At 44.5% G+C, this 18,622-nt stretch overlaps 2 protein-coding genes across 2 annotated transcripts in view; one reads left to right on the top strand and one right to left on the bottom strand.

The window, feature by feature from the left end:
- Window positions 1–1,924: 1,924 nt before the first annotated feature.
- Window positions 1,925–17,106, bottom strand: FSAF1 (40S small subunit processome assembly factor 1). Its single transcript, XM_008524799.2, has 7 exons — window positions 16,785–17,106; window positions 14,501–14,844; window positions 5,263–5,319; window positions 4,397–4,492; window positions 4,170–4,256; window positions 3,527–3,579; window positions 1,925–2,436 (listed from the first exon to the last, which is right to left on the bottom strand). Exons 1-7 carry the CDS (start codon window positions 17,104–17,106, stop codon window positions 2,298–2,300), a joined length of 1,098 nt encoding a protein of 365 aa, XP_008523021.1. The 3' UTR covers window positions 1,925–2,297.
- GNPAT (glyceronephosphate O-acyltransferase) overlaps window positions 16,984–18,622 on the top strand; it is a 33,501-nt gene continuing 31,862 nt past the window's right edge. Inside the window, exon 1 of the mRNA XM_008524800.2 lies at window positions 16,984–17,233. Coding sequence (XP_008523022.1) covers window positions 17,156–17,233 — 78 coding nt within the window. The 5' untranslated portion in view covers window positions 16,984–17,155. The remainder of the gene's footprint in view (window positions 17,234–18,622) is intronic.

The following is an 18,622-nucleotide window of genomic DNA, read 5'->3' as shown; positions in this document are numbered from 1 at the left end:
CCCCTGTAGCTGGTCGCGGAGCTGCATCGGACAGCCATCGTCTGCCCCCACCTGGCACCTCTGCTAATCATGATCCAGACCCTCATCTCCCGGGGTGAGCCTCAGGTCCCCAGGCCCTTCTCGGTCCAGCGTTGCTGCGCTTGTCTACTTACCATCAAAATTAGGCAAAGGGAGTATCAAGAAACGCCTGAATGGATGGCCTGGGTGCAAACAGCTCCCTCCCTGCCCCACTGGGCAACAGCAGCCCTACCTCCTCTTGATGGTCAGGGTCACTGCCCCCTGCAAGGTGTTGGCTCTTCTGGCCCAGGCAACCACCTGTTCAAGGGGACACGTGCTGTGTTCTCTTGCTTTTCCCTTTGGGAAGCGGGGTCTTAGGTCCACAGGGCCGAGAGCTGTGGGGACGGGAATCACGAGCTCCCTAAGTGGGTCACTGGGAGTCACGTTAGGCAGTAGTGTTGTGTGGAGGAAGGACCGATCTAGGCAGATGCATCCAGGGCGGGGAAGAAACCCCTGCGAAGGGGAAATGGGGCTTTGGAAGACAGTGAGGAGACAGTTCCCCACCCCATGCTCCTTCGTGGCTGTTGCAAGAATCTGAGTCATAGAACCGTCTTCCTTTGGACAACTGTTTTCCACTGTGGCTTCCCTCTGCGGCTAAGCTTGCGGGAAGAAACTTTATCAACGGGGAAATAAAAAGCATGGTCTTCAGTCCTTGCAGGACAGGTTGCTTTCTCTGAGCCCCTAGACCTCTGAGCATTTCCAGAGCACCCAATGGTCACAAAACTGCTCTTTAAATATTTATTCAGTAAATTAAAAGATGAAACAAAAATAAGGGGAGCAACTTAGACCTGGAAGTTGCATGCTTTTCCAGAACTGACTAGCCTGGGGGTCTGGTCCAGAGTCTGGCCAAGAGCTCAGCTGGCTCTTGGGAGGCGGGGTTAGGTGGGGGTAACCAGGTCTCCCTGCTTCCCTGTTGAAAATGAAAAGGAGTTAAATGGCTCAGCACCCAAAGTAATAGGGCATTTCTAGCTCCTGAGATGTTTTCCTAGTGCTTTGTCATGTTTAGGATCTTCAACACCTTTAAAAAAATTACTCTTAAAAACTGCCAAAATGTATATCCTAATAAATACAACCTTTCAAAATAAACCTGGAAAATAAAACATTAATTCCAATTTTGCTTCAATTAAAAACATTTTTTGAGCTCCTCATTTGGCAATGCCTTTGGAGTCAACATGAGTCACATAAGAAAGCCATTTACATGCCTGTTTTCACCAAAACTTGCTTACTTACTGGGTTTATTATCATTTACTAGGTTTAGCTGAATTTTCTGGCAATGGGGAAAAAAAGCCAAAATTGATTACCGTCGTTGAAAACTTTCCTTTTAATGTGCCACAAGCTTTGAAAAGTCCCAGACACTTTGAGCAAGGGCATTATCATTACAAAATATCCGTATAGCTGCCAAAGGTGATTACTTTGAAGGAGACAATATTTGCTTAAATGTAGGTACTAGGACATGTGAAACCCATCTGTTGTGCTATTTAATAGTCACGGTCATATACACCAAAAAAGTTCTATTTATATAACTTCTTATGAAGTAGATTTTATATACTTGGTAGGCTGAAAATTAAAACTGCTTTTCCCACGAAACAACTGACAAATGACCACATTCTTAGTTCTTTCACGATAGAGTAACATTAAATCATCTTTTAAAAATTAAAAGGCAATTTAAGCTGGTTATCAATATTTACCCATCAGTAAAATTATGAGAAATCATCTTAGGAGCAAATGCACAAAACAGCAGTGAAATTGAAGCTAGAGTGAAGCTTGCAGGAGAACACTGACATTCTTTTAGCAGGTTTACTTCATATTCACACAGTAGCTGGCCCAACACAATTATCACCAAAAAACACACTTTAGCAGCTAGAAATTTTATTTCTTTTTTTTTTTATTTTTATTTTTCCTTCTTCTCCTCAAAGCCCCCAGTACCTAGTTGTATATTCCAGTTGTGCCTCTGGTTGTGCTATGTGGGACGCTGCCGCAGCATGGCCTGATGAGTGGTACCATGTCCGAGCCCAGGATCCCAACCGGTGAAACCCTGGGCCGCCAAAGCAGAATGCGCGAACTTAACCACTTGGCCATGGGGCTGGCCCCAAATTTTATTATTTTTATCTGATTTTTTTCCCTAAAATAAAAAAAGCCGTCTGTGAAATATGAAATAAATAACAATCTGGAAGTCTTATTGGGGTCCAGTTTCAGGATCACGGCACTCTCCTGTTCCTCTCTTTCTTTTACAAAGTACTTCATTTTGGCACTCGGGAAGAATTTATTTTCTTAATATCAACTCGGCTCAGAATCAGTGTCCCATTTTTGAATTTTCCAATCTGTCCAGTCCGTCCACTTGACAAAATACTGGGAGCTGATTTCTTCCTTTTGGATTTCCTGCATTTAAAGTGAGAGAAAGGTACTACAGTTAAGCTTGTAAAGAAGGATTGCAGCACCACCAACCAGGGGACAGTGGCCTACTCCTGCAGACTCCTGCTCCCTCTCATGCACAGCCCCGCACCCTCTGGCAGCAGCACTGGCCTTCAGCGGTCTCTGAAATGCACCAACTGCATTCCTGCCTCAGGGCCTTTGCACTGGTTTCTTCTACATGGAATGCTCTGCTACCGGATCTTTCCAGGCCATCTCCTCTTTTCCATTCAGTTCCCAACTCAGATGTCACCTCCTTAGAATGACAGCCCAGCCCACACCAGTGATTTTCTTTCACAATGCTTTATTTCAACCTCTTCACAGAACTTGCCAGGACCTGACATCCCCTTACTTATCTGTTTGTATGTTTTGGTGTGCTTCCCTCACTATGATGTAAGCTCCTCAAGGGCAGGGACACCCTCAGTGTGATCATGGCTGTATCCCCAACACCTAAGACATCTATGTGCCTGGCACCTGGGGGGCCCTCAACAGACATACATGGCCAAACAAATGACCACTTGACAGCATATGCAAGCTCACCAGGAGTCCAAAAAAAGGTGGAGACAAAAGGAGTCAATTTTGAAACAGTAATTTGGGGAGAGAGAAAAAGGCACTTGAACCAAAGCTAAGAAACAGGCATAAAGCAACAAAATCCATGTTCCATTACTCAAATTATGGCACTCTACCTCCTGCGGAATGTCAAAGAACAGGTGATACAGACCCAGACTGTGCCGTCATGTCAGCAGGCACTCTCAGGAGGGAACAGAAGTCTTTTGTTGGAAATGTCAACCTCAGCTTTCCGGCTGTCACTCGAGGTGTCCAGTCTTTGAAAATGGGGGACTAGAGAAGGTTCCTAATTCAGTTCTGAGGTATTATTGGATCCTGGACAATTTACTACATCCTGTCTTCCCCTCAAAGGGCTCGATTAGCATAAGTGAAGGCAGTGAGGCACTCTAACAGGCTAGAACCACCACATGAATGCAGGGTATTAATTTCAGAACTAATCAACACGTTCGTTTATCCAGATCATTCCACCCTGGTACCTAATGGTATCACTCACCTGTCTTCCTGCCCTTTCCTCTTCTTTTTCTTGAAAATATCTGTGTCCTGGGCCTGATTTCAAAATTTAAGATAACATACGTGTCAGTAATGGATAATGGAGATCCAAAAAAAGGCAAGAGGTTTGTGACCCAAAGCCACTGAAATACTATTTTTAATACGTTTTCGAGGAGGCTTATTAAACATAACAGACTCAAATTCCATCCTAAAACTCTTTCAGGAATGTGAAAGGCCATTCCAGAGAAGACTGACAATAGAAATGTCAAATCTTCCATTTTAGGTGAAAGTCAGGGAGTAGAATATCTATTCCTCTGGCAGTTTTTCATAAGCCCTTGTGTTCTATACAATGTGAAATGCAAAAGAATGACTGAGTCTAGGACAAAGATCAAAGCAGCTCACACCATCTGAACAGGAGTTTGCATTTCAAAGCAAACCTTTCCTGTGAATATGCCAAATCACTTGCCTGGTATTACAAAATGTAGCTGACTTGAAGAAGTGGAGAGAAGTTGCTCATTTAACTCCAGATCTGGGTGTTGTCTAGACTGCCTTCCAAGCAGTGGAGTACAGCATTCCACTGTGGCAAATTACAACCAGGTTTCTGTTCTAGAAGTTTAATAGAGTAAAGAGAAGGCTATCACACCTACCCTTCTCTTTTCTTCTTCTTTTGCTGCCTTTTTTTCTTTGATTTGCTCCTGCAAAACCTTGTAATTCACATAACTATTTTTGGGAGGCTGAAATGAAAGAAAAAGGATACCTATTATCATTTTTCATTTTGCAAAAATTTCCCATGTCCCTTGCCCTGACTTGCCCTGGGCTCTCTCGCCCCTTTTCTGTACCCTGTCTGGTGATGGCAGGCAGAAGAACCCCTCACCTTGGCACCCAGCATAATGGCGCGTTCCTGTTCCAGGACTCTTTCCTTTCCTTTTCCATAACCCGTGATCCCAAACCGGTGCACTTCCAAACGAGCCTGCAGACACAAAGCAGAATCCCAAAGCTCCACGGTGTGTTCAAAAACTCCGCAGAAGAAATGCATCCCTAGGAGGGCTGGACGTCAGATGCCACGTGCCGTCCACCAAATGCTTTTACGTATTCTCACGACCTGCAGTGACGGCAACTAGCGAGGACTCCGTTATGGCGTGGTTTAAGGAGCTCCGTGCAGATCTCTTAAAATGCCACCCTAATCTCGCAACACCATCCTCCCACACTGCATGTGGACAGTTGAAGCAGAGGTTTATCTCTGCACAAATCAGTGCAGACCTAGGATCAAAGGCAGAGCTGGGTGGGACCCTCGGATGCTCTCTAAAACAAGCTACTATCCATACCCGCAATTTCATCCCAAAGGTACCTCTCCAAACACACTCACTCACACTTAGAGCAGCTTCATCACAGCAGCTTCAAACACATCTGTGTTTTTCTTTAAAGAGATTTTGTAGAAGAGAAAAAGTTACCGATACCCACTCTTCTCAGCTGAATTACTTCCTCCTGTCTTTTTTCTCTGCATTTTTAAAACCGAGTTACAATCACAGAATACACACATCCCTGCTTTTCTTTCTTACCGCTGTATCACTGGCATTGTGGTGACAAAACCATCGTGTTCTAAATGGTTGTATAATATTCAATCAAGTAAATGTAGCATGATTTGCTTAACCATTTCCCCAACCACTGGGCATGCAAACATAGTCTTTTTTTTTTTTGGTATTACAAAGCTGAAAAAATTAACAATTGCAAAACACATACCTTCTCTAAGTTAAATTCTTGTATATCCACATCTTTCTCAAGGATACTAGTTTTGGTCTGAAAAGGAAAAAAAAAAACTCTTATTAAGATCATCTGTTACTATTCCATCACCAACAGACTCATGTTTTTAAAAGCCATGAAACTGGCCCAGAGGCCTAATACCAAACAATAATACAAGCATCTTGCACAAAAGCCAAATGAACAGCTAGCATAAGAAAAATGGAGTAAAAAATTTTTAAGACCTCAAAGCTTAAGAGAAAGGATTGATGAGAAACTAAGAAAAAAGAAAAGATGGTCAGAGAGAGACCAATGTCTGTATCTCACGCACCATATGTAGAAAATTTTGTTGGGAGGTGGTTAGAAAGGGATAATTTTGTTTGAGCAGGGATTTTAGAGGGTAAAAAAATGTTCTATTTAAATAATTTTTTCTTTCTTTCCTTTCCTCCCATCCAGCCTTTAGAATAATGGCTAATAAAACTCTCCTGAGTTGAAGATTTCTTTCAGGAACACGAGATTCCTAGAAATGGTGGAGATTGGGTTTGCAATTCCCAATAGAAAATAATGATACTGCAAATGCCTTCAAAATAGGTCACTCTTTACATCAACATATCCTCTGGCTGTCATTACCAACCCATAGAATCGACCAAGAGCTTAAGATTTTAAGAGAACCACTGTCAAATCTGGCCAACGACAGCAGTCACTACTCAACTCCAGCTCCAAAATCTGGACAGACAGGAAGCTGGCTGTAAAAGCGTGCAGCTTCTAGAAAATGGTGAAGGGAGATGGTCGGCCCTGAGCCCCCAGCTGGCTGTGTGCCAGGGTGGGACGTCCTGCCATGCCTGCCCAGCAGGGTGGGGTCTGTGCCAGGACGAGAGCATAGCACTTAGCCCCATGCCCCGCTGAGAGGCGCCGTGCACACGGCAGTCCACATGCCTCCTGGTTTCTTCTTCTCCAAACAGGAGTTGTGCTTCAGCTTATCCTGGTTGTTCCCCCCACCACTGTACTTTGGGTGTGTGGGTCAGTCACTGAACGTTTCCATAGATGATGGCTGTGTTTCCACATGACGGCTTCTGTTTCAATGAGGACCCCTGTACTAACTTCACAGGGGGTTAGGATGGTGAAATAGGATAAAGTAAACAGCAAGTGTGCAGCCAGGTCCAGCAAACAGGAAGACTTGGCCAACGCGTTCATATTCACTAACCCACTGACTATGAAACAACAGCCTCCCAGTAATCCCCACAGCACCGCTCATCTGCTGTCACACTGGACACTGAATGGGCCTGGGTGCTGGTGGTAACGGAGGACTGCGCTGTAGAGGGTGACTATCATGCTCTAGGCATGTGGCCCTGCTCTGTGCTGTTAGTCACAGTAAATGCATCTTCCACATTACTTTATCGGGTCTCCTGGCTGTTATTATGGTTATGGTTCTCCTCGGACAATCACATATTTCACAGAATCAAATGCTTTACTTAAGAGCATGAGGGCAGCATGGAGGATGCTGTGTGGGGCTCCTCCATTTACCTACCCCAGAACGTGTTATTCTCCTCTTCCATGACTGGAAAAAATTCCACTTTTACTTTGAACTTAGGATATGTTTTCCACTGGCATGCACATCTAATCAGTTTCGTATGATAAACAGTAATAGTATTATTGAAAAGCAAATGGATTAAAAAATCATAATGATTTCAGGATCATATCTAAGTCCTCAAATACAAATTTTATATATACCAAAAAAATTGTACACCGTTCACAGACCTCCAAAATCCCATAGAACTTTTGCCTCCTTTTCTAAATATTTAAATAGTTCTTCCTCTCTCCCATCCATCCAATAAGTAATGACTGACTAAACTCTTTTGAGTTGAAAACTTCTTTCAGGAACGCCAGATTCCTAGCAATACTGGAGAAGTCACAGACGCCCTCGGCTGACCTGTTCCTAGAAGATCAGCAGCAGAATGGAGCGATGGGTCCTAAAGAGGACCTGTTTCAATGTGGTCCTATCATAAACCTCTCAGCCAATTGTGTGATAGTTACCTTGAGGCTGAAACCCCTGGGTCCTGATGTCCTTGCTCTCCCCAACACCAGCCCCACAGAACACCCAGTCCTTGCACTGCAGGCCTCAGTTCATCCTGACTATGGGAACACCTGGGCTGAGGGGCTGTGTACACCAAGGGCAGACCTGGGTGGCAGGTCTGGCTAGAGACAGAGATCTTGGTGTTCCCAAGTGTTCTGTTAACATTTCACCGGAAACGTCTTAGCTTTATAGCTGTTGATTTGTTTCTGAGAAAGGGTCCGAGTTCTGGATTCCCATTTATAATAAAAGCAAACATTTGGAAAAAAGTTCTTGGCTAATTATTTCATGACGCTGAGTCTATTAGCACGACCCCACCACCATCTAACTTTAACTTTTTATTCATAGCTTTAAAACCACTTCAGTGTTTATTTGTAATGCATTCCCTGATCGAGAAACAATCAGTGGTTTCCTCTAGTTTCCTGCCCCTCACATCACTGTGGTCGGAGGCACTGCTACCTACAGGCAATGTTGGGTCCTCCTCCACTTCTAGACACACAGGAGAACTGGGCTTCACTGTCCACCTCAAGTTAGGCAGGGCTACGTGACTTTCTTTGGCCAAAGAAATGTGAGCAGAGGGGAAGGATGCCCGTTCCGCATGGAGCCTTGAAGAGGCATTCGTCAACTCCCCTTCTTCACCAAAGCCACTAAGAACCTTCCAGACGGTGGAGTCCCTGTTATCCTGGGTCTCTAGGGAAGGATCCTGATAGACAAGTAACATGAGAAAAAAATTAACTTTTGCCTTTAAACCATTGAGATGTAAGGACTATTTGTAATCAAACCACTGCCTAACCTATCCTAACAAAGCCTACAGTAGAGAGAAATGTCTGGAGATTTTGAGAACTTGTATGTTACACAATGAAGAAGGAAGAAAGCTACAAAAAGAAGGAGGAGTTGGGAGAAACGTCTGGGGGTGCGGGATGAAGGCAGGGAGCCCACCAGGGTCAATGAACTTGTCTAGCGGCTGCCTCGCCGACCAAAAGTATTTTCTCCTCCAGTGATTAGATTTTTTATTCTATTAGTTACACTGGCCAACTTTTGTCCAATGAGAGAACAGCTGGGTAAATATACACTCTCTTTGCAAAATGCAGGCAGTTCTAGGCATATTAAGAAATTAATTCATATCTTATTGTGTGTAAATTACTTCGACTAGATTACTTTCTTCCTGACACCTATCTGACACTGCATCTACTAAAGAACAGGGAGCATGGTACAAAGTTGAAGGATGCTGCTGGAGTGCAGAGGATTTCAGGGTGGAGTCCTGGGGAGTGATCTAGATAATGCAGAGGCTATGAAGGCAGTTAGAACCTGGCAATCACAGGTTCTGGGTCAGTATACTCGTGTTACACAAGGGCAAAGGGACTTACCTAATCTATATTCTCCCTCTAACATAGTAGTTGGGTACACAGCTTTTAAGCCAGGGAGCCTGGCTTCTGAACCTGAGTTCTAGCACTTACTTCACACCCACAATCCTTTATCTGGAATCTTGAGAAAATCCAGGAGTATTTACATTTTAGAAAGGTAATACTGTGAATATACTGAGTGTTCCATACCACTTCCAGTGGGGTCTAAGACAACAACTCATAATTAACTATATTCATATTTCCACAGCAACATCTATGAATATTCATACCAAATAGAACAAAAGTAATTCTTGCATCAGTTCAGGTCAGGTTTTGCTGCCAAATAAATCTGCACAAAACTTTAAAAAAAAACAACAAACAAACCAGCTCACTAGTGAGTTCCAACGTGTCGGAGTTTTGGAATTGCAGATGTGGGGACACTGGGGTCACTGTTTAAAAGCAGGCAAACAATTTAACTGTCTTGTATCAATCTCCCCTGTAAAATGAAGACCGGTCACACACATTGTGAGGATTCAGTTAGATAATGAATTCGTTAATGAATATAAATAATCACGTTTAGTACATAGTAAGCATCTGGGAAATATTAGCTGTTATTAGCAATTCTTTACATGCTCAAAAGCAGTCTATGTGTACCTCAGTCCAGGCCACAGGATCCAAGAGTCCTTTCTTACCTACGGTACAGTTTTATTATTTCTATTACGTCTTTCTTACGCCTTCTCTGTGTAGGCCACAACGGAAGCTAAGGTTCCTGAAATAGGGGCAGTGACTCACCTATAGGAGGACGGACCAATGCTAAGGGTGGAGAAATAGCATTGGTGAGACATATCCCTAGGGGCCAAATAGTATTTGGATCATTTTAAGCTACATATGACACTTCCATTTGTTAGGGGCCTACGCATTTTTTTCCTCACAGGCAGTCTTGCAATACTCATTACAGAGTACATTCCCCAGCTCATTCCTCAAATCACAAGGCCAGCCCCTATCTATAATCTCTTTACCACTCAGGGGCCATGGTGATCTTTGGAAAATATAAGTCAGACCACCTCATGTCCTTGCTTAAAAAATTCTTGTGGATTCCCGCATACTTTAAACTAAAACCCAAGGCCTCACCATTGTCTACAAGACCTGCTAAGGGCTGGCCTCAGGCTGTCCCTCCCACAACGACTCACACCATTCTCCCCTCTGACCAACACACCACAAGCCATTTGCGACACTGCTCTTCCTCTGCTGACCATTGTCCCCTCTGTCCTACTCCCACTAGTCTTCTAGCTGGTGGAACATGTCAGGCCTTTTCATACCACAGAGCATTTGCAACACTGCTCTCTCTCCGTCCCCGTTACTCTTCTCCGCTCCTTTCAGTAGCATAGCTCCCTCTCACAGAGCACTAGCCTGACATCACCTCCTCAGACACGGCCCGACCACTCTATCTAAAGGAGGTTCTGTCCGTTACGCTCAGGACACTAGTTCTTTCCTTCAGAGCGTTTATAACTCTTTAATTATATTACTCATTTACCTAGGGTTTCTCTAACTCCACCAGTAGATGGTACACTCCATGAGGGCAAAAGACTATACCTTCTGCACTGCTGGATCACCTGGGTCTGGCAAATAGTAGGCACCCAATTCTTTGTGGAATAAATGAATGAATGAGTAAGTGATCTTACTGTTTCCTGTCAAACTACTTCTATAGTGTCTGCTTATACATGGGATGTTATCAAGAAGTTCATTTGTAGGTTAGACATTTGGAATGAGTAAAATGTTACACAAATAGTGGACAAATTCCCAGATAAGCCTATTAAAAGAAGCTCTGGTCACCAATTCTGACCTGTGTGTGTGTTGGAGGGTTTCCCCACATATCCAACAAGCAATGCTCTGATACCAGTTGGGTGTCCTACAATTCAACTCAATTCTGACACTATCTACCTGGAGATAGTGTCAGATCCCACAGGTCAAGGGCTCAGTCCCACAACACCGCCCTCTACGTTAGATGCCATTTGAAAGCCCAAGTTGTTACCCGTACTTCTGACCCACTGGCTACAAATCAGAGGTTCCCATGACCCCTCCTTGGGTTCAATTACTTTGCTAGAGTGGCTCACAGAACTCTGGAAACCCCTTTACTTACTAGATCATCAGTTTATTATAAAAGGGATATAACTTAGGAACAGCTGGATGGAAGAGATACACAGGGCAAGGCATGAAGAAAGGGCGTGGAGCTTCCATGCCCTCTCCCAGCACCTCCACATGTTCACCAACCTGCTCTCTGAACCTTGAAGCCTGTCCTTGTGGCTTTTTATGGAGGGTTCATTATGCAGGTACGAGTGATTAAATCATTGGCCACTGGCGACTGATTCAACCTCCGGCCCCTCACCTCTCTCCTAGAGGTCAGACTGAAAGTTCCAACTCCCTAATCACAGAGTTGATCCTCCTGGCAACCAGTCCCCATCTTTGGGTGCTCTCCAAAAGTCACTTCCTTCATATAACAAAGGACACCTTTATAGCTCTCGTCTCTTAGGAAATTCCAAAGGTTTTAGGAGCTCTGTGCCAGAAACGGAGACAAAGACCAAACACATATTTCTTATTACAAATCTGTTTCAATACACAATGCAGTTTAATCACAGTATTCTGAAAGATGACTTGAGATATTGAGTGGAGCCCTACGAAAACAGAGCCGGAGCAGCCATTTCAGAGGAACTGCTTTGCAGGTCTTGTTTTCTTTATCTTCCAAACTAGACCAAATAGACAACATTCCAAGACGTCAGTAAGGACAAGAATATCCTGTCTGTAAGAACCGATGCAACTGGACTTTGCTGATATCCAATCACTAGCCAATCAATGAAGTACAAGTCTAGCCCGTTGCCTGATGACTAAATCTTAAGCCATTCTGTGAACCTGGCCTCACCTTATGCAGCACCGATGAACTAACTCTTCCTTAATACAACTCACCTCATACTCCCCTTTTCCCATAGAAACCCTGAGCTCCTCTCCGGTAATTGGGACATTACTTGGGTTTCTACCTGAATCTGTGCTCCCTGAATTGCAATTTTTTGATTCCAAATAAACACTTACTATGCCTCTTAAACTGGTTTCTGTTTTTGTAGGTTGTCAGTACTTATAGAACAAGCCTGAGTTCTGGGAAAAGAAGGTGATTTCCTGGGTTCAGGCCGGCCCAGCCGGATTGCTGTCCAACTCACTAGGACTTCTTTCGTTCTCAAGTGTTCTTCAGAGATGATCAGCTGATTCCATGACTGATCAATGGAGGCTATCATTATCTTAGTATATATTTTTGCTGATTCCATGTCTGTTTGAACTGTCCTACAACAACTTATAAGCTCTTAGAAAGCAGGGGCCACAACTATACTTTAGCACGTTACACAAACCCTTAGCATAGCATTACATATCCTAATTAGCCCCAACTGACTATTTTTTACCTCCATTCCCTCTGCCCAGGATAGGCCATAATAACTGGCGTTATATTCATTTGTATTTATGTACATGTTGCAAGGTCAACACGCTAAAGTCTTTTTATGGGTGTATGTGTTTTTAGTGTGTCCTTAGCCTGACGCATTCACATTTTCAAAGGATAAACTTTGAAAAGGATGAAAGGGCAGAGCACCAAGGACAACAGAAGCATTTCATTTAGGTCAGGAAGTCCAAAGTGTAGAGTGAGCTGAGGTTCCTGAGAAAAGCCAACTACAATGAAAAAGGGCTCATTAGGAGCAGGAAGAAAGGACAATTCAACAGCTGCTACAGATGTGCTGTTACTGAGGGACAGGGAAATGCAGGGCCATTCAATGCCAAGTTTTTGTTCTTTCTATCACAGAGAAAACCTTCCATTCCAGGAAGAGGAACATGAGCGAGTGTAAGTGGAAACTGAAGGGAGAGTGCCTCGATGTTTTATGTTAGTTAAACTCTCCAAATGCAGAATTATATTACAAAGCAGTGCTTTCCAATCTTTTTCATATCATGGCACACACAGAAAATACTAATATTTGTATGGTACACTGGGGTGCACTGTGGTAATTTCATTAATTGTAAGCTTCCCCGGCTGGCCAGTTGGGGGCTCTGGCTACCTCGAGGGGTGAGGGAATCCGTTTCTTAGCCTGCCTGTAACAGTTCCCAGCACCCTCGTATTTAGACTATAAGAGTTGGAAAGCTGACTTAGAATCCTAAAATAAAGGTAGATATGATTACAGAATGCACTAATAATCTTTGAGGAAGGGGTGCTGGTAAGCTTGACACGAAGTGCTACTTGAATTCTGGAAAAGATCACACAGATAGCTTTTTAAACCATAAAAAAGATGCAAACACTGGGCACCAACAGGTGTTCGCACATTCACAATGAGCAATGCAAGCCTAACTAGCTTTGTCGTAGGTTGAATTGTGGGTTCCAAAAAGCTATGTCCATGTTCTAACCCCTGAAATCTTTAAATGTGGCTTTCTTTGGAAAAAGGGTCTTTGCAATGTAATTAAGTTAAGGATCTCACGATGAAATCCATTCTAGATTTAGGGTGGGCCCTAAATGCAGTGACAGGTGTCCTTCTAAGAGAAAGGGAGAGGGAGATGGGAGACTCAGACGCACAGGAATGAAGGCCGTGTGAAGACGGAGGCAGAGTTTAGAATTATGCAGCCCCAAGCCAAGGAAAGCCTGGAACCACCAGAAGCTGGAAGAAATAAGGAAGGATTCTCCTGTTTTGTGGAGAGTCCTTAATTCTGGACTTCTGGCCTCCAGAACTGCGGGAGGATAAATTTTTGTACAGCAGCCCTAGGAAACTAATACAATCCTCCTTTCCTTTTATGATACACAAAAGTTTATAAGACATAGAGCACGCTATAGAAATGGAAAATCTGATTTTTAGCAACGAATCTGACAAAACCATTATGATATCCTTGTGAAAAAATTTTGGATGAGCAACCACACCACTCCCACGAACTGAATTTTCAGTGAGATTCACAAATTCAGTCTGAAAGGGATTGCTGCTCCCTAAAATCAAACTGCTTTTCTATCAGAAGGAAAGTTCCTTGAGAGCAAGGATTTTGTGGATTTTGTTCAATGCCATGTCCCGTGCCTAGAACGGTGGCCAGAAATAAGTGTTGAATGATTGGGTTCTTTCTCTGAGCACCAACAAGCAGAAGGCTTACAAACAGAAAGGGTTAACTCAGCAGGCTTGGGTTTATCAAACCCGGCACATTGCTAAGAACATCCTATTTTCAGGATTGGCCCTTGGCTGGCTCCTGCAAACACTAATTGGAATATGCTGTTTGCTAAGAATGTTTTGAATACCTGAGGCCTTGAGCTACACTGTATCAAGTATGCCCTGATAGTTTATACTAATAATGTGATTTATGGTGAAAACCTGCTTTTTCTCCAGGGGTCTAGAGCTTGAATAGCTAAAGTCAGTGTGTATGCCTATGTGACTGACCCCCCAGTAAAAACCAGGGACATCCAGGCTGGGGCAGGCTTCGCTGGGTGGCAACACTTCGCACATGCTGTCACACATCATGGCTGGGGAAATTAAGCACATCCCATGCAACTCCACTGGGAGGGGACAGGTGGATGCCTACACTTGGCTTCCTCCAGGCTTCGCCCCACACACCTTTTCCCTTTGCCAATTTTACTGTGTATCCCTTTGCTGTAATAAATCGTAACTGTGATAAAGATTACTTACACGCTGAGTTCCAAATCCTGTGAGTGCTTTTAGCAAATCCTTGAGCCTAAGGATTTGGGGACTCCTGACAATCTATAAAGATATTCACCTAACATTACAATATCCGGGTTTTCACCATAAACATAAACTAACCAGCTCGTTACCTTTCTGTTCTCGTCTTGATCTGGCTTCTGTTTTCTTTTTTTATTTCTGCTGTGAAATTCTACCACTTGTACTCGCTCTCTGTTCTTCTTCAGGGGAGGAGACACTGAAGCGCTAGGAACTTCTGGTCCTAAAGGGGAACCGGTGGAGGTCACAGCAGGAGCACATTGCAGCTCTTCTCTGAGTTCCTTGAAGAAGCTGGAAGCACTCTTCCTCTGGCCTCTTACAAGAGAACTGAGTTGGGGAGCTGGCTCTGCTGCCAAGGCCACTGAAGTCCCCTCATCTCTCTTCTTGTTTTCCCTTTTCTTTCTGATCCTTTTCTGTTCTGCTTCCTCTTCTGTCTCTCCTGTTTGAACACAAGAAGGAAAAATAAATATTTTGGGTTTTAGCTATCACCAATATCAAATCATATGAATGCACTTATGCATATGTCACAGCTATAAACACCCAGGGATATACACAAAGAAAAAAACTGTTTTTCTTCAAATAGAGTTGCATTTGCACAATTTATAGAATCCAAAACGCAGCCACGTTTTCCTAAGTAACTATATTTATGTCTTTGACTCTTATTAGCACAGTTACTTTAGTCTTCACCTTTCTCTTTACTAAAAGTGCCACCATGGCAATAGTTCCAGGGACTGGTAATGCCAGCTGTCTCATGCTTTGTACTGAAAATGTATGCCACTGCAGCCAATGTTTCTTTTTAACCCTTTCTAGGGTTACAGGTAAGTATTACAATTTTCCTATTTTCTTTCAGTTATAAATTAAAATGAACCTAAGACAATTGGCTTAATGTGAGTGTCCTTATTTTTTTTTCTTCCTTTTTCTCCCCAAAGCCCCCGGGTACATAGATGTATATTCTTCGTTGTGGGTCCTTCTAGTTGTGGCATGTGGGACGCTGCCTCAGTGTGGTTTGATGAGCAGTGCCATGTCTGCGCCCAGGATTCGAACCAACGAAACACTGGACTGCCTGTACGGGAGCGCCCGAACTTAACCACTCAGCCACAGGGCCAGCCCCTGAGTGCCCTTATTTTTTACTAAATCCCCATGATCTTCTGTTTCACCTGTTCACACTCCGACCAGTCACCTGAAGATTCTGACAAAAATTCTAGGCCTCATTACTCACCTACAGTACAAATATCACAGAGTCCTCTAAATATCAGCTGATCACTTATGTTTGCTTCTATTTGCTTAGTCTTTTATTCAATAAACATGTTAAGAGTCAACTAAACTTTGGCATTAGGGATATAAAAATGAGTAGACACGGCCCATGCCTTCAGAGCTCCCAGTATAAGTAAACTTGAGTAAACTAGGTAAACTTGAGAATGTTTTTTACCCTCTAGCACTTGTCTCTACATTTGTAATAACGGGATTAATGGCAATAGCTATTTCACAGGGTTGTGAAAATTAAATAAGTGAATACATGAAAAGTATGGACTATATGGTAAATTGTCCATACTTCTTAGCTACCATTTTTACTATTTAAGTGAGCTTAGAATTTTCAGCAGTGACTCCAAAATAAAATTGCTTTTGCAAAACCACACTACGAATTTAAGAAATATGCTTGGTCCGTCAAGGCACTAACACCTAATGATTATCTTTGGTGCATGAACAAGGGATGTCACCTTCTCTAAGACAAGTTCTTCAGAGTGTGTGGAACTGTCTTCCTACTGAAGTGCCAGGCGGTTGTCCACCTTTAATGATAAGCATGTTTACTTTTTCTTTCTCCCATCAAAATAAAGGAAAGAGAGCATAGGTCGGCCAACTTATAGAAAGAAACGGTCGTGAAAGCTTCGTGTGAAAACGTCCTCTGAAGTCCTTGGCGAAGGAGTGAAGGATGAGGCCCCAACGTGACAAGGTGGCACCAACGCACCAGGGTCAGGCGGGTCTCTGGGGGAGGCGCGGGGTGAGGGGGCTTCCCAGAGGTCCGGGAAAAGCGAAAAGGTGGGCTATTTCGAGAGACCAAGGTCCTGTGTGCATCACTCCTGTTAAGTCTGAAAGCCCTGGTGCTTCCAACAAGCAACTAGGTTGGTCCCCACAGGAGCTAGGAAGTTCGACTCATAAAGAATAACTCGACACAGCCCGATCGTGGGGGCGGGAGAAGGGTGATCTCAGACGGAGGTGTGTGCTGGACCCATTATCGGAGCCAGGTTGGACGAGCTGAGGGATGCTCAGCCTACAAGAACCTTCAGCCTGAAAGCGGAGACCGACCCAGTTCAGGGCGCCAGCAGACCCTCGGCTCCTCCAGTCCTCAGTTCGCGTGGGTTCCGCAGGCCTCGCACTCACCAAAGTCGTAGAGGTTCTGGAGCACAGCGTCCAGAAGTGTCTGAGAACAGGCAGGGGCAGAGGACCCCAGGTCTTGCTCCTGCGCCATCGTGGGGTCTGCAGCTGCGTTACAGCCCAGAGGCGGCCTGGATTCCAGCCGCGTGGAGCCCCCGCTTCCGGGTTCCGAGGGGCTGCGCGCGCGCGCCGCAGGTCCCCGCGCGGCTTCCGTTCTGGTTAAGATGGCGGCGCCCGGGGTCCTGTGTAGCGGCTGCAGAGGGTGCCACTGTCTTAGGCGAGGTCGGGCCTCCCAGCGCGGAAGAACCGCCCCCAGCAGCAGCACCATCACCGCTTAGCAAAGAATTCCAGGCCTGGCCCGGGACGGCAGCCGCACCATGGATTCCTCCAGTTCATCTAACTCTTTTTTCTCCGGCGGCTCCACCAGTCCCGGCGCTGTCATGCTCCTCTACTCGGTAGGCGCCCAGGGAAACGAGGCCCGGGGCGGGGCCGCGAGAGAGGACTCCCTTCTCCCGGTCCCGGCTGTCTCCAGCCCACGAACCCTGGCCCCAAAACGTGGGTCCCGACGCCCCCGAGGAGGGGTTGGGTGGTTGACTTGGTTTCCAAGGCAACGGTGTATCGCTGTGTGTGTAAATGTGTGTATGCTTTTAGAAGTTTCTACCGGTGATGGATCCTCTGATTCCTTTTCATTCGTTCCTACTCTTTCCCTCCATCAGGCACTGGGCCGTCAGAAAGCCCCTGACACAGGAATGAGGCTGGGAATGGAGTCTCTCCTCCCTAGCGAGGGTGTGTAGGGCGAACCTTTTAGGCAAGCGTGAGAAACTGGCGAGTCTGAGTCAGCCTGAGATAGCTGCCCGTCCCGCTCTTTTGCTGCTGTGATATTCCTGGGAGAAAAACATGTGGCTTGTATGTGGGCATAGAGTTTCTAAGACTTTAAGTTTTTAATCTAGGACGATTTGGAACTTCTGGAAATTTTTATGGCCTGTTTTTGGCTTACATCTGTCATTGTGCTTTTCTCGCAAGTAGTTTTGGAAGACAATGCCATCCAGCCTCTCTCGAACTGGCCATCCCCCCCCCGCCCCCCACTTGATTTCAGCAGGGTTTTTTTGCCAACAGAATGTTGGTCGTTCACAGTTTTTGTGAAGAAATTAATGGTGGAAGCTTTGTAGCTCTCAGGTTTGCACAATCCTGGGGCAACTGATCTTTTTTTTTAACTCATAAATTAATTATTATATACTTTAGCAGGAAATAAACGAATGCATTTAAAAAGCATGTTATCTTGTCCTGGCAGTTAGTGTCAGTTTCTGATTTAAATATGTTAATTTGTGTGGGAAGGTCAAAACAGAAAACACAAAAGAGCAAGATTTAAAAAACCGTTTCAAAAGAGAATATATATATATGGCTACCTTCAAATTTTGACACCAGGGAGGCAGGCTCTGTGGCCAAGTGGTTCAGTTCATGCACTCCACTTCGGTGGCCCAGGGTTTCATCAGTTCGGATCCTGGGCGCAGACCTAGCACAGCTCATCAAGCCATGTTGAGGTGGTGCCCCACATAGCAGAGCCAGAAGGACCTACAACTAGAATATACAACTGTGTACTGGGGGGCTTTGAGAAGAAGAAAAAGAAGATTGGCGACAGATATCAGCTCAGGTGCCAATCTTAAAAAAAAAAAAATTGGGGCATAAGTATTCCTTGGAACATGGGGAAACTTGTGTTTCCTTGCTATTGAGAGCTCTGTGCTTATAATTGCTATTAATCGTCCACTTCTCTGAGGCTTACTGTTTTAACCTCTCTTCTCCTTGATCTTCTCACCCCATGGTTCTGTGGTGGAAATATTGGACCT

This window comes from Equus przewalskii, chromosome 1 (genome assembly GCF_037783145.1).
Source record: "Equus przewalskii isolate Varuska chromosome 1, EquPr2, whole genome shotgun sequence".
Classification (NCBI taxonomy): Eukaryota; Metazoa; Chordata; class Mammalia; order Perissodactyla; family Equidae; genus Equus; species Equus przewalskii.
The sequence above is the reverse complement of the archived record's forward strand: the minus strand, read 5'-3'. Positions and strand labels throughout refer to the sequence as shown.

Coding starts and splice junctions, on each gene's coding strand:
- FSAF1 (XM_008524799.2), bottom strand. CDS start 17,106: ATGGTGCTGCTGCTGGGGGCGGTTCTTCCGCGCTGGGAGGCCCGACCT. Junction 4,257..4,396: donor CCATTATGCTGGGTGCCAAG/GTGAGGGGTTCT, acceptor CTTTCATTTCAG/CCTCCCAAAAATAGTTATGT. Junction 2,437..3,526: donor AGGAAAGGGCAGGAAGACAG/GTGAGTGATACC, acceptor CTTTAAATGCAG/GAAATCCAAAAGGAAGAAAT.